General features: G+C 44.5%; 1 protein-coding gene across 5 annotated transcripts in view; it reads left to right on the top strand.

Moving 5' to 3' along the window:
* The window catches only part of scn8ab (sodium channel, voltage gated, type VIII, alpha subunit b), a 140,280-nt gene that overhangs the window by 101,801 nt on the left and 16,498 nt on the right, over positions 1 to 21,981 (top strand). For 3 of the 5 annotated variants that reach the window (XM_060920255.1, XM_060920256.1, XM_060920254.1), the window contains exon 20: positions 14,945 to 15,067. The exons of the other annotated variants lie outside the window; for them this stretch is intronic. In XM_060920255.1, coding sequence (XP_060776238.1) covers positions 14,945 to 15,067 — 123 coding nt within the window. The remainder of the gene's footprint in view (positions 1 to 14,944; positions 15,068 to 21,981) is intronic. 5 annotated transcript variants of the gene reach the window in all.

Raw genomic sequence — 21,981 nt, 5'->3', positions numbered from 1 at the left:
TTTAGAGAGTAAAATTTGGAGTTGGAGCAAAATTACAGAGTAATTGTGTAACAGAGTTGATTGTGACTCTGAACTGAGTAAAACAGTACAAGAGTTAATTTCAAGACTCACTGAATCGAGTCAAATACCAAAATAAAGTCAAATAGCAGATAAATGAAGGTGCTGTAAAAATCAGTTTTAGAACAGTGTTGGAATGTGTGAAAAACACGACCGTACCCATTGGGACTTGACCTGATGGGATAAAGAGTTGGCAGTGGGAGGGGTTTTCACTCTTCTCATTGAATAGAATGGAAATTTTTACCCTTCTCATTGAATACTCCTCCCACGGCCAACCCTTTATCCCAAAACAACAGGACATACATTTTTTTGATGGCCAGTTACAGTGGTGCTTGAAAGTTTGTGAAAAGTATGTGAACCTTTGCTTTCAGTATCTGGTGTGACTCCCTTGTGCAACAATAACTGCAACTAAACATTTGCGGTAACTGTTGATCAGTCCTGCACACCGGCTTGGAAGAATTTTAGCCCGTTCCTCCGTACAGAACAGCTTCAACTCTGGGATGTTGGTGGGTTTCCTCACATGAACTGCTCGCTTCAGGTCCTTCCATGACATTTCCATTGGATTAAGGTCAGGACTTTGACTTGGCCATTCCAAAACATGAACTTTATTTTTCTTTAACCATTGTTTGGTAGAACGACTTGTGTGCTTAGGGTCGTTGTCTTGCTGCATGACCCACCTTCTCTTGAGATTCAGTTCATGGACAGATGTCCTGACATTTTCCTTTAGAATTCGCTGGTATAATTCAGAATTCATTGTTCCATCAATGATGGCAAGCCGTCCTGGCCCAGATGCAGCAAAACAGGCCCAAACCACGATACTACCACCACCATGTTTCACAGATGGGATAAGGTTCTTATGCTGGAATGCAGTGTTTTCCTTTCTTCAAACATAATGCTTCTCATTTTAAACCAAAAAGTTCTATTTTGGTCTCATCCGTCCATAAAACATTTTTCCAATAGCCTTCTGGCTTGTCCACGTGATCTTTAGCAAACTGCAGACGAGCAGCAATGTTCTTTTTGGAGAGCAGTGGCTTTCTCCTTGCAACCCTGCCATGCACACCATTGTTGTTCAGTGTTCTCCTGATGGTGGACTCATGAACATTAACATTAGCCAATGTGAGAGAGGCCTTCAGTTGCTTAGAAGTTACCCTGGGGTCCTTTGTGACTTTGCCGACTATTACACGCCTTGCTCTTGGAGTGATCTTTGTTGGCCGACCACTCCTGGAGAGGGTAACAATGGTCTTGCATTTCCTCCATTTGTACACAATCTGTCTGACTGTGGATTGGTGGAGTCCAAACTCTTTAGAGATGGTTTTGTAACCTTTTCCAGCCTGATGATCATCATCAATGCTTTTTCTGAGGTTCTCAGAAATCTCCTTTGTTCGTGCCATGATACACTTCCACAAGCATGTGTTGTGCAGATCAGACTTTGATAGATCCCTGTTCTTTAAATAAAACAGGGTGCCCACTCACACCTGATTGTCATCCCATTGATTGAAAACACCTGACTCTAATTTCACCTTCAAATGAACTGCTAATCCTAGAGGTTCACATACTTTTGCCACTCACAGATATGTAATATTGGATCATTTTCCTCAGTAAATAAATGACCAAGTATAATATTTTTGTCTCATTTGTTTAACTGGGTTCTCTTTATCTACTTTTAGGACTTGTGTGAAAATCTGATGATGTTTTAGGTCATATTTATGCAGAAATATAGAACATTCTAAAGGGTTCACAAACTTTCAAGCACCACTGTAATTGTCCAAATCAATGGAGCAGATTTAAGTTTTTGTGTTTGATCCATTCCTCAGACTGAACAGAATCACAAGTGACCAAAATGGTTCAACACGATGGGTAAGGTCATGTTTTTTCACACATTTCAACACAGATCTAAAACTGATTTTACATTTTCATTTATCTGTTATTTTTTTAAAGTACAATCATGGCATACAGACTACAGAGATATTGCAGCTGAATTTGTGCTGAAAACAAAAAAAAGTCATATGACTTTTTGAAAATACTGCTTAGATTTGTTGAAACTGACAACAAAATCAGTGCATGTCAAAATCATTAGAGTGCCAGAAAATACCCTCAGACCCCAGAGGGTTAAAGTCTACGGACCTTGCAGGTAAACGGACCAAAGATGTTCAGTATACACAAGGTACCAATGTTCTTCACTTATATTTTTACCATCATGTAATTTTGTTATACTTATATATTTATACTTATATACTTATATGATTACCATTATTGGTGGCGCGTACACACACAGCGGCTCCTTTCCATCCCGACAGAACAGTGTTTTCGTGTTTTTTGTGTTTTAAAACAGCGTGTATCTGTTCGTCTTTGTCGCGTCCATCAGTCTTAAGGCACACATACTCCCGTGAGTTTCTGCTCGACATCCGCAGAACTATATTCACGGATATAAATCCAGCGGACACGGAAGTGCTATGCGACTACGGTTTGCTCCGGAGGCCTGCTCAACCACCAACCCCCACTCCTGCATCCAGCCCGCAGTGGAGGCGCCACAGGCGGAACATGCGGAAGCAGAAGAGGGGCAAGCGTGGAGGTATCTGGGCTAGGCTAGCTGCTAGCCCTCACCGGCCGGCTATCCCTACCATCACTCTGGCCAACGTACGCTCGCTGGACAACAAGCTGGATTATGTCTGCCTACTCCGCTCATCTTCTAAGTCTGTGAGTGAGTGCTGTGTCCTTGTGTTTGTGGAAACATGGCTTAACGACAGCGTCCCAGACTGTGCCATTCAGCTAGCCCGGCTAACATGCTACTGGTCAGACAGAGCGCTAGTCGAGGGGGGGGAAGACTCGTGGTGGAGGACTCTGTGTTTACATCAGTGATGCCTGGTGCCGCGATGCTGCTGTGGTCTGCAAACACTGCTCACCACTGGTGGAGTTTATGATTATTAAGTGCCGGCCATTCTACCTGCCGAGGGAATTTACAGCCATATTGCTGGTAGCGATATACATCCCTCCTGGCTCCAATAACAACAGGAGTGAAGCACTGAATGAACTCTACCAGCACATCAGTGAGCAGCAGACAGCCCACCCAGATGCTTTCCTCATCCTGGCTGGGGATTTCAATCATGCAAACCCCAAAAGCCTGTTTCCAAAACTCTATGGACATATCAACTTTCCCACACATGGAAACAATACTCTGGACAATGTTTACACCATGCATAAAGACGCCTACAAAGCCCTACTCCTCCCCCACCTTGGGGCCTCAGATCACTCCACTGTTATGCTAATGCCAGCATACAGGCCGCTGGTTAAAGTCACCAAACCAGCTACAAAGCAGGTTTATGTGTGGCCAGAGGGGTCCTCAGAGGCACTCCAGGACTGTTTTTCCACCACTGGCTGGAGCATGTTCAGACAGGCGGCCACCTACAACAACACCACAGATCTCCAGGAGTACACGGAGACCATCACTGCCTACATGAGGAAGTGCATGGACAACGTTACAGTCACCAGAACCATCTCCATTTGGGCAAATCAGAAGCTATGGCTGACAGGGGAAGTCCACAGGCTCCTGAGGGCTCGGAACACCGCCTTCAGAGCCGGGGACGAGGTGGGCCTGAGGACAGCTAGGGCCAACCTGTCATGAGGCATCAGGGTGGCCAAGAGATAGTATTCCAGGAACATTGCTGACTACTTCAGCGACAGCAGAGACACCAGGAACCTGTGGTGGGGGATTCAGACCATCACAAACTACAAGCCCTCGCCGTAGACCTGTGATAACGCCACCTCTCTGCTGAATCAGTTGAACGACTTCTTTGCTCGCTTTGAGGCAGACAACAGCACTACGGCACAGAAGACCCCACCACTGCCCGGCGACCAGGTGTTGGCGCTGTCCCCAGACAGCATGAGGAGAGCTCTCAGGATGACAAATGCACGGAAAGCCCCGGGTCCTGATAACATTCCTGGTCGTGTCCTGAGAGACTGTGCCGAGGTGCTCACAGATGTCTTTACAGATATCAACCTCTCGTTGAGCCAGGCTGTTGTCCCCACGTGCCTCAAAGCCACCACCATCATCCCAGTCCCGAAGAAGCCGTCTCCGTCCTGCTTCAATGACTACTGCCTGGTTGCACTCACTCCCATCCTCATGAAGTGCTTTGAGCGGCTAGTCATGCGGCATATCAAGTCTGCCCTCCCCCCGCCCTGGACCCTTTTCAGTTTGCATATCAGTCCAACCGTTCGACCGATGACGCCATCTCCACTGCCCTCCACTCAGCCCTCACCCACCTGGAGACAAAAGACTTGTACGTCAGAATGCTGTTCATAGACTTTAGCTCAGCATTCAACACAATCATTCCTCAGCAGTTCATTCATAAACTGGACCAGCTGGGACTCAACACCTCCCTGTGCAACTGGCTGCTGGACTTCCTGACAGGGAGACCACAGGCTGTACGGGTCAGCAGCAACTCCTCCAGCACCATCACGTTGAACACGGGGGCCCCCCAAGGATGTGTATTGAGCCCCCTCCTCTTCACTCTGCTGACCCACGACTGCACACCAACATCCAGCTCTAATCTCTTCATTAAGTTTGCAGATGACACGACTGTGGTGGGTCTTATCAACAACGGCGATGAGACAATCTACAGGAGTGAGGTGAGCCGCTTGGCCATGTGGTGCAAGGACAACAATCTCCGCCTGAACGTGGAGAAGACGAAGGAGATTATTGTGGACTTCAGGAGAGCGCACACCCAGCATGCTCCACTATCTATCGACGATGCTGCAGTGGAGAGGGTGAGCAGCACCAAGTTTCTGGGTGTGCACATCTCTGAAGACCTGTCCTGGAGCAACACCACCGCATCACTGGCCAAAAAAGCCCAACAGCGTCTGTACTTCCTCCGCAAACTGAGGAGGGCAAGAGCCCCGGCCCCCATCATGCACACATTCTACAGAGGCACCATCGAGAACATCCTGACCAGCTGCATCACCGTGTGGTACGGCGCCTGCACCGTGTCCTGCTGCAAGTCTCTGCAGCGCATCGTGAGAGCAGCTGAGAGGATCATTGGTGTCTCTCTCCCTTCTCTAATGGATATCTATAACTCCTGCCTCACTCGCAAAGCCATCAGGATTGCAGGTGACCCCACCCACCCATCTCACAGCCTCTTCAGCCTGCTGCCATCGGGGAGGAGACTGCGGAGTCTCCGGGCCAAAACCAGCAGGCTCAAGGACAGTTTCTTTCACCAGACAGTCAGGAGGCTCAACTCCCTCCCTGTTCTGCCCCTCCTCCCCCCTCTGCCCCCTGCCACAGATTCTGCTCGCACACCCCCCCGCCCCCCCTTCAGCATCTGACATGTCACCCTCACAGTTCCCCCCAACACACACACACACACTCTCAACATTCATTAACACACTGAACTCAGGGACCGCACATCTCACTTTACCTCGCTCATTTGCATTATTCCGCACTACCTCACCTTAACAGCTATTAGTTTATTGTTTATACTGCTTATTTCATGTTTACCTGCTATACCTCAAGTGCCTTTGACTTTATTTTATGTCCTTTTGCTCCAATTTATACTTATGTACGTACAATGTATGTGTGTGTGTATGTATGTATGTGTATATATATATATATATATATATATATATATATATATATATATATACACATACACACACACACACACACACCTGTGAGTGTTTAGTCTATGTCTATTTCTTATCTAGAGTGTTTATACTGTTTATATTGTTTATTTCAGCTATTCTATTTTTATTTATTGCATTGCCTGTTTGCACCGTGGGTCAGAGAGGACTGATATTTCATCTGTGCTATATGTCGAGCATGTATAGCATTTGACAATAAAGTTAAGTTGACTTGACTTGGTACCTACAATTACGATTACAATTACAGCATGTTTCCTGAGTAAAATTACGATTACATAAATATAATCGATTACAATCAATTACAATCATGATTACCCCATGTCTAGTCTCTGTCTGATTCTCCCGGAAGTATGAAAAGTCTGGAGGTGTGGTCTGTAATACAGTGTCAACTTTACAGCACAAACAAGGTGTGGTGTTTTCAGTGAGAAACGGAGTGTGTGGTTTTACCTTTAATAACGTTCCTGAAATGTTGTTGCACAAATTTGTGTATCATTAAGAACACAGAGTTTTAAAAGCATCAGATTTTTAGAGAGTTCTTCACCTTTACATCCAATCTGCTTTCAATAATTTAAGGTTTAAAGTTTGATGATTGTTAATAATAATAAACATGATTTTAGCCGAGCCATCCATCATATTTCCACATATTCTCTTTAACTGTGGAGCGTGAACAGTATTTTAGTGAAGTAACTCCATCGGTTCTGTTGACGTTACCGCTTACCCTTTAGAATTGCAGGGACTCTGGAGCCAATCACAGCTAACCTCAGTATCAGAGCAGGAATTAAAGTAGTCAGAGTAAATTAGTAAAAGGTTCATATAAATATAGTTTTCTATTTGTGATACTGTCTATTCATATAATAATAATAATAATAATAATAATAATAAAACTTTATTAGGCACAGGGTTTCAAAAGCTGACACTTATTTATATGAAAGCTGTGCATAAATATAAATGAAGGGCAAATATATAACAAATAGAATAAATAAAAATATAATAATTTGAGGGCGGCATGGTGGTGTAGTGGTTAGCGCTGTCGCCTCACAGCAAGAAGGTCTGGGTTCGAGCCCCGTGGCCGGCGAGGGCCTTTCTGTGTGGAGTTTGCATGTTCTCCCCGTGTCCGCGTGGGTTTCCTCCGGGTGCTCCGGTTTCCCCCACAGTCCAAAGACATGCAGGTTAGGTTAACTGGTGACTCTAAATTGAGCGTAGGTGTGAATGTGAGTGTGAATGGTTGTCTGTGTCTATGTGTCAGCCCTGTGATGACCTGGCGACTTGTCCAGGGTGAACCCCGCCTTTCGCCTGTAGTCAGCTGGGATAGGCTCCAGCTCGCCTGCGACCCTGTAGAACAGGATAAAGTGGCTACAGATAATGAGATGAGATATTAAAACTTATAGTGATGTGTATTGACAGTGGAAGAAAGAAAGAAAGAAAGCACAACTTTATTCATCACACACTTGTGAAATTCCTCTCTGCATTTAACCCATCTGAAGCAGTGAACACACACACACACCCAGAGCAGTGGGCAGCCATGCTAACAGCGCCCGGGGAGCAGTTGGGAGTTCGGTGCCTCGCTCAAGGGCACCTCAGCCCAAGGCCGTCCCATATTAACCTAACCTGCATGTCTTTGGACTGTGGGGGAAACCGGAGCACCCGGAGGAAACCCACGCAGACACAGGGAGAACATGCAAACTCCACACAGAAAGGCCCTCGCCGGCCACGGGGCTCGAACCCAGAACCTTCTTGCTGTGAGGTAACTGTGTTAACCACTACACCACCGTGCCGCCCACAACAATTGGAAACCTTAAGAAATAGTGTGAAAGTTATAATAATGTAGAGGTTTGAGTCCACTGGACATTAGAGTTAATCTGGAATGTTTTTAGCTCTATACATAACCAACAGTCTGTGCAAAAGTGATTTAACACACAAAGTTTCTAACTCGTAGCTGTGTCTGAAATCACTCACTCATTCACTACTCCCTACTCACTATCTAGGGAATTCTATCTAGAGGACTATATAGTGAGCTCATCGGTAAAATGTAAAAACGTTTTCGGACACTACTCTGCCACACCGTTATTTACATCTTTACTGTTGCACAATTAAAACATGCCAGATCAGTCGGCTGGTGGGTTTCAAAATAATAAATACCTGCATGCGTTTGTGATAAATCCATATTATACTGAGCGTATTTCCCACAATCAATACAGAGTACTTTGGTGTCTGCTGCAGCTTTCAGTTCTTTTAAATTAAGGCTGAATTCTCCTTCTTTGTCGCTGCCTTTTATTAAATCACATTTGAGGCTTTTGATTAATTCCTCACTCCGCACTGGAACTTTTATTCTTGTATTTTATCCATTTTATTCTCATCTCATCTCATTATCTGTAGCCGCTTTATCCTGTTCTACAGGGTCGCAGGCAAGCTGGAGCCTATCCCAGCTGACTACGGGTGAAAGGCGGGGTTCACCCTGGACAAGTCGCCAGGTCATCACAGGGCTGACACATAGACACAGACAACCATTCACACTCACATTCACACCTACGCTCAATTTAGAGTCACCAGTTAACCTAACCTGCATGTCTTTGGACTGTGGGGGAAACCGGAGCACCCGGAGGAAACCCACGCGGACACGGGGAGAACATGCAAACTCCGCACAGAAAGGCCCTCGCCGGCCACGGGGCTCGAACCCGGACCTTCTTGCTGTGAGGCGACAGCGCTAACCACTACACCACCGTGCCGCCCCCGTTTTATTCTATTTTAGCTTACTTTCTATTCTCTTACTATTTTTAATTGGACTTGAACATCTGTTTATAATGTGTTTCTTCCTCCATCCATTAACCCCAACACACTACAATATTATTGCCATTTTCACACCACAACTTATAAATTTGTCTCGTACCCGTCATCAGAAGGAAAAACAAACTACTGCTAAACTCACTCTAAAATACTTAACACTCCTTATGAAACAGTTTTTACGGCTTTTCTTTCAGCGTAACCGCAGTGCATGATGGGACATATTGCCTGGTTAGTGCCCATCGGTTGTACACTACTTTTCATGGTGCATTGTGGGATATTACGAGTCTGCTATATAGGGTGTAATAATTCTCACTATACATTCGGACAGCACTACAAAATGGTGACCTCACTATACAGTGAGTGATTTCAGACACAGGGACGGAATCCAGACTGCTGAATAATTTAGCAGCAGAATATCTGAAGGCTCTATAACCAGACTTGATATCTCGACCATGTGAATGTTAGATTTGTTTCTAGTCCTGTGGTTATGTCCTTCAGAATTACAGGTACAGTAAACATGTTCCTGAGGTACGACGGGAAAAGTCCTTTCAAGCTTTTCAATACAAATCGGCAACGATCAGTTAAAGGGATCCAACCCAAGTCTCTAAATAAGTTTTCAGATCGTTCTTCTCTGGTCTTTCGTAGAGTCAAGTGAGCTCCTCTCTTCCGTAACCTCAGTAATCTCTCGAAGCTCTCAGTGGAGAAAACAAGCGGCTTTGCAGTTGCTGGTTTGAGTGTTCTAACGTAGTTCTGGACTGGACAAAGATTCAACAGTGAAAATGACTTAAAGGACAATTCCAGGATTTTTAACCTGGGTCCGATTTTCCTGTCTCTCGAGTTCCAGATATTTACTCAGAACAGAACTGAATGAAATCGGTGCAGTATTGCATTAGAACGCTACAAACAGCAACTGCAGAGCTGCTTGTTTTCTCCACTGACAGAGTCACAATGTTATTTAAATGTCTGAGAACATGGAGAGGATCCCTACAGAGATGCACCAGTGTGTGTGTGTGTGTGTGTGTGTGGGCATCATATCAATGCCCTAAAGCACAAAGTCTGTCAGAGGGTTGGCGTATTGTGCTGTGTTAAGCACCTACGACTGTTTAGCACTCATGTGACAATTTACAATAGCCTTATTTAGATTCCTGCTTTTTGATGATGCTGATTTAGTATGAGGTGATAAAAATAATGTAGTCATGCAACACCTTCAAATATTACAAAATTATGCTGCAAGATCTATTTTAGACCAATCTCTGTACTTTTCTGCCGCTCAAGCTCTTAATCAGTTAAAATGGGAACCGCTAGCTCTCCGCTGTCATCGCTGTACAGCTGTATATACACATGCCTTAACAATATCAGAGATTTTGATTTTACTAGGAACTATAGGATACGAAGGGCGGCACGGTGGTGTAGTGGTTAGCGCTGTCGCCTCACAGCAAGAAGGTCCGGGTTCGAGCCCCGGGGCCGGCGAGGGCCTTTCTATGCGGAGTTTGCATGTTCTCCCCGTGTCCGCGTGGGTTTCCTCCGGGTGCTCCGGTTTCCCCCACAGTCCAAAGACATGCAGGTTAGGTTAACTGGTGACTCTAAATTGAGCGTAGGTGTGAATGTGAGTGTGAATGGTTGTCTGTGTCTATGTGTCAGCCCTGTGATGACCTGGCGACTTGTCCAGGGTGAACCCCGCCTTTCGCCCGTAGTCAGCTGGGATAGGCTCCAGCTCGCCTGTGACCCTGTAGAACAGGATAAAGCGGCTACAGATAATGAGATGAGATGAGGTAAAGAACATCTGAAAAAATTTATAAACTGTGAGAAATATTCAAGTTCAAGTCAACTTCATTATCAATAATGCCATATGTGCAGGACTTACACACACAAGCTAAAACTATCTAAGAAAAGACAGTGGCAATGCAGAAAGTATAAATATGGCAAATGTGGCAGTGTGAACAGAATTAACGGTATAAATTTAAATGTGACAAATGACAATATAAACGGGAACAGCAGTCTGACAGTATAGTAGGGCAAAATAGCACGATATAAACAGAATTATCAGTATAAATATGGCAGTATGAGCAGAATTTACAGTGCAAGTATAAATATGGCAGATATGACAGTATAAACAGTGTAGCAGTGAAGTCTATCAAAGATAAAAGATGTATAAAGTGTAAACAGTGTTGTAAACAGTTTTTATATAGTGCAATTGAATTCCGTTACAGTTCGTTAAAGTGGCTGGTGACGTTTGGTTTGTGTATTAAGGGAAGGGGGTACTGGCCTGGGAGGGAGTTCAGCATCCTGACGGCTTGGTGGATGAAGCTGTCTCTCAGTCTGCTGGTTCTCGCCCAGAGGCTTCTCATTCTCCTCCCAGAAGGCAGGAGGCTGAAGAAGTGGTGGTTGGGATGGGTGGAGTCACCCGCAATGCTGAGTGCTCTGCGGGCCAGGCGTGTGTTGTAAATATCCTGAAGGGAGGGTAGGGGGACACCGATGATGATCTTAGCTGCTCTCACTATGCGTTGCAGGGTCTTCCGGCAGGATGCAGTACAGCCGCCGTACCACACAGTGATTCAGCTGGTCAGGATGCTCTTGATGGTTCCGCGGTAGAAGGTCTGCATGATAGGGGCTGGTGCTCTAGCTCTTTTCAGTCTGCGGAGGAAGTAGAGGCGCTGCTGAGCTTTCCTGGCCAGCGATGCGGTGTTGCTGCTCCAGGAGAGATCCTCAGTGAGGTACACACCCAGGAACTTGGTGCTGCTCACTCTCTCCACAACGGCACCGTTGATGGTCAGTGGAGGATGCTGGGTGGAGGCTCTCTGGAAGTCGACAACCATCTCCCTCATCTTTTCCACATTAAGAGAGAGATTGTTGTCTCTGCACCACGTGGCCAGTTGGCTCACCTCGTCCCTGTAGTATGACTCATCATTGTTGTTAATGAGTCCCACCACAGTCGTGTCATCCGCAGACTTGATGAAGAGGTTGATGAAGAGGTTGCTGTTGTGTGTTGGTGTGCAGTCGTGGGTCAGCAGGGTGAAGAGAAGGGGGCTGAGCACACATCCTTGGGGGGCCCCTGTGTTCAGTATGATGGTGCTGGATGTGTTGCTGCCGACCCGGACTGCCTGTGGTCTTCCGGTCAGGAAGTCCAGCAACCAGTTGCAGAGGGAGGTGTTTAGTCCTGGACAGTCCAGTTTCTGTATCAGCTGCTGGGGAATGGTTGTGTTAAATGCTGAACTAAAGTCTAAGAACAGCATCCGCATGCAAGAGTCCTTAGTGTCTAGGTGAGTGAGAGCTGAGTGGAGAACGGTGGAGATTGCATCATCAGTGGACCGGTTGGCCCGATATGCAAATTGGTACGGGTCCATGGAGGGAGGGAGGGAGGGAGGGAGGGAGGATGGATTTGATGTGTTGCATGACTAACCGCTTGAAGCACTTCATAATGATGGGGGTCAGTGCCACAGGGCGGTAGTCGTTGAAGCAGGATGGAGAGGCCTTCTTTGGAACAGGGATGATGGTGGTCCTCTTGAAACAGGTGGGGACAACAGCTTGACTCAGGGAGGTGTTGAAGATGTCTGTGAGGACATCTGTGAGCTCCTCTGCACAGTCCTTTAGCACACGACCTGGAATGTTGTCAGGTCCTACAGCTTTGCGGGTGTTGATCCTGGAGAGGGATCTCTTCACACTGGCTGGAGACAGGGACAGCACCTGGTCATCCGGAAGGGGTGGTGTCTTCTGTGCAGGCGTGCTGTTGTCGGCTTCAAACCGTCCAAAGAAGTTGTTCAGACTGTTCAGCAGAGTGATGTCCTTGTCACAGGTCTGTGGTTGAGGTTTATAGTCCGTGATGGTCTGTATCCCCTGCCACAGGTTCCTTGTGTCTCTGCTGTCAGTGAAATGATGGGCTATCCTGTTGCTGTACTGCCTCTTTGCTAGTCTGATGCCACGGGACAAGTTGGCTCTTGCTGATCTCAGACCAGCCTCATCACCTGCTCTGAAAGCAGCGTTCCGGGCTTTCAGTAACCGATAGACTTCCCCCGTCAGCCATGGTTTCTGGTTGGCCCGTACTGTGATGGTCTTAATGTCCGTGACATCATCAATGCTGACGTGATGTAAATATGACGTGATGTAAACTATTCTTGGACTTTTTGTATTTGTGGGAAAACCAGGCAGCTCCCAAACTCAGGCTCAGTCCATCCTGGTGTAGTGAAGCTCCTCAGCATTGGGGTGAGAACGCCTTCTGCTGGTGTGGAAGAGCAGGATGTGAACAGGAAGCTCTGGATTGAGTATCGAGTGAAAAACACTGATCCTGATCTCCAGCACAAAAACACTCCAGCTGTGGATCAGGAGTTTCTCACTGATGTTCTTATGAAATCAGATCAAGGGGGGAACATTTCGGAGCTTTTTTAAAAAATAAATAAATAAATGGAGTAAGAAGTGATCTACTGAAATGCTTCTTCTAGCCAAGTGTTTGATAGCATAGAAATTATTTTGTTGAGGTTTACACAGCAACAGGTTCCAGGATGTTTCACTGAAGGGGAAAAAGAAAAGGAGTTTGTTCCACATTTTTGTCCCTTAAAAAAATCTGTATTGAGAATCTGAGACTTAAATTCAAATGATAAGCAAAGCAAATGATCTATACAAATGATCTTCTCTGGCTCTCGAGAAGCAAAGATCTCAGATGGTCTGAACTTCATACGCTGAGGTTTTCAGTCGACTCTGGAGCACCACGAATGAGGAAAAAACTCAATCAGATCAGATGTTTACGGGTGAAACCTGCTGTAAGCTACGGAGCAACATTCAGAAATGAAGCTACAATGTTTTTTTTTTAAAGTAGGTAAAGTGTAATAGCTAATAATATCGGAACATACTGAGAAGAAAAAGAGGTTTTCTTCTTAACATGTGTGTGAAGAAAAAGGAGAAAGAAAATAACATGCTGGTTGTGTCAATTTACCTGCTGTTTAAAAAAGTCAAAAACTGTCCTCAGACACTCAAGATAGAGCTGCAGAGTCTGGATTTTTCATCAGACAAACAAAACATGATTAATTTCACTTGTTGCTATTTCACAGCGACTATTAACACAGATTATTATTATTTTGTTTTACATTTCATTTCTATTTACATATACATACAGTACATACATGAAGTGGTTCATACAATCAGAACCAATGAACAGTTTGAATAAAACTGTATCCGATGTAAAAATGTTGAACTTTGTGTAACTGGTTTGGGAAACGTTTTAAAATAAGAGTTCATGAACATTACGGAGTAATTTATTCACTAGCACGAAGAACAGGTTCATTGATACCATTTCTCTGTGGGTGGGAAGGGTCCTGGTCTCGCTCTCCTGTCAATCACAGTGAACAGGCCAATCAGAGGCACCTGTGAGCTCGTGTATGTGGAAGGGGGCAGATAGCATGAGCAGGAGGAAAAGATGCGGCTGGTTGGTGTCACGTGTCTCAGAGGAAGTGCGTGTTGATCTTCAGCCTCCCCAGGAGGTGGGATTTGGTAAAGGGACCACATTAAGAGGAAACTGGGTAAAAATGTTCCTGAATTCCAGCTGTGAGAGTTTAAAAAGATGGAAAAGGCCATGGAGTGTGTGAATGTGTTCATGTTGATGGGACGGAGGGTAAGTGAGACTTTCTCAGCTCGACTAACATGAGTGAAAGTTTGTTCATGAGCATCTGAGAGGGTTTTGCGATTCTCTGACAGGTGACTGTAACCTTGTCTCTCTTTAGCGCTGATGGAGCCCGAGGCACTGATTGGCCGGGGAGTGAGAGGGGGCCAGGGTAAGGTCACTGTTAGGACTCTCTCTCTCTCTCTTTCTTTCTCCCTCTCTCTGACAGGAGCTCGCGCTCTCTCTCTCTCTCTCTCTCTGCCTCCTTGCTGTTTTAAACCCCGCCCCTCCTCTTCCCCTAAATGACTCTGTACTGGTGGTGTGTGTACTGTATGCGGTTGCCGTGTTTGTATGTATTGTGTACCGTGTATTTCTGTCTGTTTAAAGTATGGTGTATATGCTTGCAAGTTTGTGCATTCCTTTCTTCTTTCTCTTAACATTTCCTTTTATCTTTCTTTCTCTCCCAAATATCTCAGCCACACGTTTCCTTCCAGGTTTGCTGTTTATGCTGCTTTCCGAGTTTCGTCTGCCTGCAATAACCAAACTAATCACACACTAAGATTAAGAAAAACAAAACAAAAAACAATAACCAAGGTTAAAAAGCTTTGGGGTGTTCACCTTCCCTAGTGAGCAGATAACTCATGTCTAACCTTCTCTCTCTCTGTCTCGTTCTTTCTCTTTTGTGTGTTGATGTACACTTATATACATACATACACAGACAGGCCTTGAATTATGTATGCATATATGTGTCCTGTGTCTCTAACTCTCCAGTGTAATAGCACCGTAGGGTCCTCTCTTGCTCTCTTTACCCTCAACATCCTTCCTGACTTTAACACTTTGGCCCTGTCTTTCTCTCTCTCTCTCTTTTCCTCTGTGTAGGTGTCTATAGTCAGCCTTATAGCTAATGCGCTGGGGTACTCAGACTTGGGCCCCATAAAGTCCCTGAGGACTTTGCGGGCCCTCAGGCCCCTGAGAGCTTTGTCCCGGTTTGAGGGAATGAGGGTAAGATCCATAACTGCCCAGTGCATGTCCCTCACACTGTGACAACACTACGCATGCTACGAACCACCATAATCGCAAAAAAAAAAAAAATTAGTAGATCAGAGCTAGCAGAGAACAGAGACCAACGTTAGTTTAAGGACATCCATGTTACACCATCTGAGCTAAGACACACTTGAACTGCATGCATTTTAGAAAAATACATGCGCATGGAAATTTTGCATGATGCAGCTCTAAACATTTAGATAAGACCTTTTTAATCAATAAATTAACGAATTTAAAGTCCCTCTGACTGAATTCAGTTTAAACCTCGATCCGTTACACCTATGTGAACCAAATGAGGGGCGGGGCTATGTCAGAGCACAGTTTTGTGATGTCATAAAGCTATAAGCTAAGTTTTACGAGGACGCTTTCAGCCACAGAAACTAGCATACTAAGCTAGCTAACTAGCACATGTGGCTAACATGAGTGATTTATAAATATTGACAGAGAATGAAAAGGCAGGATTGGGGGTGTTTCCAAATTTACATATATATTTGTTTAATGTAAATTTAAAAATGTGGAGAAATGTATTTGTTTCCACATGAAAAGGACATGTTCAGGGGGACTTTAATATTAGATAAATTCTTATTAAAATACAAGCTGCCTCATCACAAACAGACAGCATTCGATCTTTAGAACAGATTTTCATTTTAGTTTTTATTTATTTATTTGTTCATTTCCATGGGGCTTAAAGCAGTCATTCATGCTGCAGCATTAGCGCAGGGGCTGTTCATTGAAATGCTTAAGCAGTAAAACCTCCACCCATAGTCCGTCTGACCATAAACCCCGCCCCACTTCCCAACCCTGCCCCCTCACTCCAAACACCACCCACACACCAAAGCCGAAACCGAGCTTACGGTTCAGCTGCAGCTCGACTAAAGGAAACAGTCCCAGACTGAACCTGTGTTCACACTCAGTTGCTTGTAGGTTCTTCCTTGTGAGCATGTAGCAACTGCTTTCGTTGCTTGTGGGCGTGGCCAGTCCAGTGTTGTTTTTTTTGAGAAACAGTAGCAGTAATATATTTTGTCACGCTAACTAGCTAAACACAAAGTAAATGACACACTAATCAGCGTAAAAACGTTGCTTCCTTGATTTGATTTAATTTCCAGGTTACCTGCTCAGCTTCGTGTTAACATTATTCTCAGACTGGACTTGTAAAAAAAAAAAAAAAGCTAACTGTACTTGCTTTGTACATCCACCAGGGGGCACTGATGATCTCTGTGATGTCCTGAGAGTGAATCAGGAACGTGACCCTGTGCTAGCTATCAGAACTAATGCAGGAACTAGTAGTAGGAAAGCTGTGAGTGGAAAGACACTGAGAAGACCTCAGAGCACACTGGGGCAGTGTCGGACTGGGCTGGATTGGGTTCTTCACACACAATTTAAATAGAATTGAGAAAATCTGCTTGTTTTGCAGCTACGTTAAAAACCCCACCGCTCACCTGCTGCTTTGTGGCTCACTGGTGTGAATGTAGAGTAAATACAGATGTGAGAGTTTTTTGCTTTTGAAACACTAAGAGATTCATGTTTGTGTGTTTTAGGTATTTGATTTAAATTTCATTGTAATGCACGTTTCTTTCCAACACACACACACACACACACACACACACACACACACGCGTCCTGCGGCAGTGAGGCACGCTGTTGTAGGTGAAGGCCACTGTTGTAGATTCATTTGTTGAAATATTCCATCCTTAAACACACAGTGTTTTACACACAGTGAGTTTAATACAGCGTCATTCCGAATACGTACAAATCACTACGAGTTATTAACACTAGACTGCTTCACTTACACATGCAAGTTATACCTATTATGAACAACTAATGAGTCGGTCATCACAGGTGTATATACAGTGCTGTGCAAGTCTTAGCCCCCCGTTTTTTGTTTGTTTTTTCAGACAAACTTTGTAATAGATTTCTATTTTATGACTTCTGTGTTATTGAGTCAAAACATTACAAAAACACTGAGTTCCAAACGTTTTTTTTTTTTTCGAGCACAAAATTAAAGCTAGACGGCCTTTCGATTTGATAAACCGATGAAATTTAGCTCCGTCTGAAATGTGGTGATTGTGATATCTGTTTATTTCTGTAATATCTGACAAAATATCGGCCATTCTGTGGCTGGGAAGTTATTTAATTTGAGGGGATTAAAGCAAATAATGTGCATGAAATCGCTCGCTTCACGCAGTCAAGCAGACAGAGGAAGTCCGTGTGCGCATGCGCAGGTTTACCTTCTTCTTTTTCTTCTTTTGGGTTTTACGGCAGCTGGCATCCACAGTGTTGCATTACTGCCATCTACAGGTTTCCCTTTGAGCGTGCACTGACAGTTCCATCATTCTGTCGCTAAACGAACAGCTGATCACACCGAGGTGCTCGCTGAGCGCCCATATTTATTAGTTTGGTCCTGCGTTTCCTTTCCTTCGTATAGAACATAACGTCTTTTCTTTTTGCTTTCTTTCCGTTACTGTAGTCGCTCTTTCACGTTTCATTCGCACACTCACGTCCTCCATTTTTCTCTCCTGTTTCAAATTTGTATCCCACAATGCCTTGCATGAACGGGGAAAGCCCACCACGTGATGCATGATGTAGTATCTTGTATTGGGTCATGGTGAAGCAGGAAAAAATAGCAGAGAATTTAGGGCCACATGGAGATAAATTCATTAATTGTTCTATTTTTAAAAAAACTAATAAAATTGGGTCTGTGATTTGAATTCAGTAGCTTTCAGTCACTAAACAAAAATAATTGGGTGTCAGGAAAATTCTTTTTATGACCTACACTTGAAAAATCTGAAAGGCAGCACAGCTTTAAATGTTACAGGAAAAAAAAAGTTTTGTATCTGAGCAGCGTATTCCATGAGCGAGCACTTTTCAGATTAAAAAAGAAAAAACATAATGAAGGCTACTGGGTTTTGGTGTAAAATGAAGAAGTCTTTACATGTGCCTAAGACTTTTGCACAGCACTGTATACACCTGGACGCTGAGGTTTGTTTTATAAATCAGTGACGTGTCTCATACTCACTCCCGTGTGTGAAAGTTTAAAATTAGACGCTCTTTTCCAAACCGGGAAGGCTGCAGTTTTAGAACTGATGTTGATATTCAGTTATAATCCAACACAAACCCAACACTATTTTCAGCCTAAAATATGAGAAGTCCTTTTACCTGTTTAACTCTGATTACTAAACACTTTTCAGATCTGATTGGCTGGATTACGTTCCGATCTGCTGTAAAAGCACGTGCCTGTGAGAGAATCATTAAATCCTGTATTAATGATTTTAAACCAATAAAAACATCCGTTACACATCATACAGAATTAATGTTATGGTTCACACAACACATGATTTCCTCCTGAGGGCGAAAGAACATTCATTTTTTAATTCATTATTTTAAAAGATAGTTTGTTTTGTAATAATATGAATTACTAACCCTTGTTTACTTCATATGAGCTTTTTAAAATAGTTAATATAATTGCTGTTTTATTGAGATCCCATTCAATGTACAGTTATTATTATTATTATTATTATTATTATTATAGATACAGTAGATAAGAATGACACTATACTAAAGCCCATCATTAATTACTCGTGTAAATTAGAAAAGTAATCTAAAGTTTACATGATTAAGTTGCATGATTGGCATTCCCATTATTTAAAAAAAAAAAAGCCCCCAGTGTGTACCAGCAGCCAGGTGAGCACATAGCTGAGTTAGGGTGTGTGTTTGAGAAGAACATGGCCACAGGTAGGTCCCCTGTACGTCTCGCTGCTGGCGCTGCATGACCCGCTGCTGGCCTGCCGTCTCAGAGCTTCATCCACCCAGTCAGTGTGTGTCTACATCATCACTTTTCTGTGTCATGAGAGAAGGCTGGAGAGGTGAAGCCTGAGGAGATGCCTCCTGGCTTGATTGAGTGGGCGGTTCTTTCAGAACCTGAAGCAGTACACTGGCATGGCCAGTGTGTAAACATCTCATTTTCAATTACTGCATTCCAATTCTTAAGAGGTTCTTAAATATTTAATAGATTTAGATAAAAACAATCCTGTGGTGATGGTCTCCACAAATGTATTCTCCTTGTTCAGCTTTCTGCAGTCGACCCCAGGGCTGGAACCAATCCTCATACTGATCTGGCCACCCAGAAGGTAGTAGATTTCTGCTGTACTGAGTAATACGTGCAGCACATTTCAGATTTTCTCAACTCTATGCAAATGAGGTGTAATGGGATAAAAGTGACAAATCCAAATGATGGGCTTAGACAAATCCTATGGTAGCATTTCTTCATCACTTTATTCCTGTCTGTAATTAGTTCCCATCTACCCCGTCATCACACACCCATAAGAGGCAAACTCCAAGCAGCGTGAGTGAATTATCACGCAACAGCCACAATGCAGGGACGACAGCAGAATGAAGGTGCTCAAAAAAAGATTAGCGTTTCTTTTCCTTTATATAGTCGCAAAAAGGCCTGAATACTGGATTCAGACATAAATACTGAAAGTTCATATTTGTAACTGAATCATTTTTGGTGTCCATCACCACAAGCACTCAAATCACTGTACAACTTTCTAAAGAATAAAGTCAGCCATTCCAACGTGCTTCTTCAGGACAGAGGGTTTATAATGACAGCGTAAACAGATTTTTAAACCGTCAGTCCACATGAACAGGGAATTTTACTTCACTAAACATTCATCACTGCTTTTGTATGAGTAATTAACTCTCTCACAACCATCCAGAAACATATCTCTATATCTAAGCTCCAGAATTACTGACACCCTTTACAGAAATGAGCTAGTCATTCAGTAAAGTGTATTAACTGCTTTGGACAGAAACTCAGATTTCCCTCGTGTCGAATCTCTTCTGTTGGAGCACATGATCAGAGGACATGCTGATGGATTTGATCTAAAATGGATCATAAGGTTTTACACAAACTTGGAGGGTGGCACGGTGGTGTAGTGGTTAGCGCTGTCACCTCACAACAAGAAGGTCCGGGTTCGAGCCCCGTGGCCGGCGAGGGCCTTTCTGTGCGGAGTTTGCATGTTCTCCCCGTGTCTGCGTGGGTTTCCTCCGGGTGCTCCGGTTTCCCCCACAGTCCAAAGACATGCAGGTTAGGTTAACTGGTGACTCTAAATTGAGCGTAGGTGTGAATGTGAGTGTGAATGGTTGTCTGTGTCTATGTGTTAGCCCTGTGATGACCTGGCGACTTGTCCAGGGTGAACCCCGCCTTTCACCCGTAGTCAGCTGGGATAGGCTCCAGCTCGCCTGCGACCCTGTAGAACAGGATAAAGCGGCTACAGATAATGAGATGAGATGAGACAAACTTGGAGTCCATGCAGCTAGAGTGCACGCTGTCAGTACAGGAAAAAGGGGGTGGAGCAAATACTAATAAACTCTTTTCAAATATTTCCAAGATTCTACTTTTCACTCAAGTTGGTGTTTTAATAAGATAATTCATCGTGAAAACTGTATTCAATTTGGAAAGAAGGTCAAATAAAAGCATTTTCACTTGTGATCCCAGACTTTTGGACCCCACTGTGTTTAAAACACTGAGTAATGATGGGCGTGTACATACACGGTCAGAAAAAGGTGTACAGAAGGAGTCCATTTCTGTCCCGCAAGGTACAATCTACACTAATGTACCCCCCACCCCCCAGGCTCATTATTGGTCCTCAGGGTAACTATGTGTAGGTTTTTAGGGCCAAAAAGGTACATGCATGTTCCCAATCAGTATATAAAGGGTACAAATAAGTACCTTAGAGGGAACTGTTAGGGTTTTGCTGGGATTCGAACCTGGTTCGTTGGTGTGATAATCCAGCAAACCCCCACTAGGCCACCAGGGGGATGACTCAAATGCAGAGGCGTGAGGCGGAAGTAGAAAAAGAATCAAAAGGTTTATTTAAACTATATACACTATATACAGGGCAAAACAAAAGACAAAAAAAAACCAAAGAGTAAAATCCAAAAGAAAAGCAAAGTGCAAAAATACAAAAGCTAAGAAGATCAAAAAACACAGTACAAAGGAAACTGGAGATAAACATAACAGCACAAAGACTCCGTGACAAGAGGACTGAACTCAGGGGTATAAATAGACAAACTAATTAAGGACACAGGTGAAGATAATTAGGCAATTAACACAAACACAAAACACAGGAACAGTGGCGGCCTCTAGAGGCCAAAATAAACACGACATGAAAAGGAAATAACAGCGGCCTCTAGAGGCCAAAACAGTCCTAGTCCTAACAGGACCCCCCCCTCTAGGAGCGTCTCCTGACGTTCCCAGGGCGATCCGGATGGGCCGAATGGAAGTCCCGACATAGTTCTTTATCAAGGACATCCCGAGCAGGAACCCAGCAGCGCTCCTCAGGACCATAGCCCTCCCAGTCCACCAGATATTGCAACCCGCCGCGGACCCGGCGGGAGTCAAGCAGGCGATTCACAGTGAACACAGTCTGCCCCTGGAAGATGCGGGGGGGTGGGGGGTTCCTAGGGGCAGGGGCATACGTAGATGTCAGTACGGGCCGTAACAGGGAAACATGGAAAGTGGGGTTGATCCTCAGAGTCCGGGGCAACTGGAGCCGGTAGGAGACAGGGTTCACCCTGCGCACCACCTTGAAGGGGCCAATGTAGCGAGGAGCAAGCTTGCGGTTCTCCACCCGCAGTGGAAGGTCCTTAGTGGACAGCCAAACACGCTGCCCAGGGCGGAAAGCGTGTGCAGGTCTTCTATGGCGGTTGGCCTGAGTCTGGTTGGTTCTGGAGGTCTGTATGAGGGTCTTCCTGACCTTGCTCCAGGTCTTGCGACACCGTCTCACATATTGGTTGACCGAGGGCACCCCCGCGTCCTCCTCCTGGTCCGGGAACAGAGGTGGCTGGAACCCGAATTGGCACTGGAATGG

The sequence above is a fragment of the Neoarius graeffei genome, chromosome 4 (assembly GCF_027579695.1).
Source record: "Neoarius graeffei isolate fNeoGra1 chromosome 4, fNeoGra1.pri, whole genome shotgun sequence".
NCBI classification, from domain to species: domain Eukaryota; kingdom Metazoa; phylum Chordata; class Actinopteri; order Siluriformes; family Ariidae; genus Neoarius; species Neoarius graeffei.
This window is presented reverse-complemented; position numbering and strand designations above follow the sequence as displayed.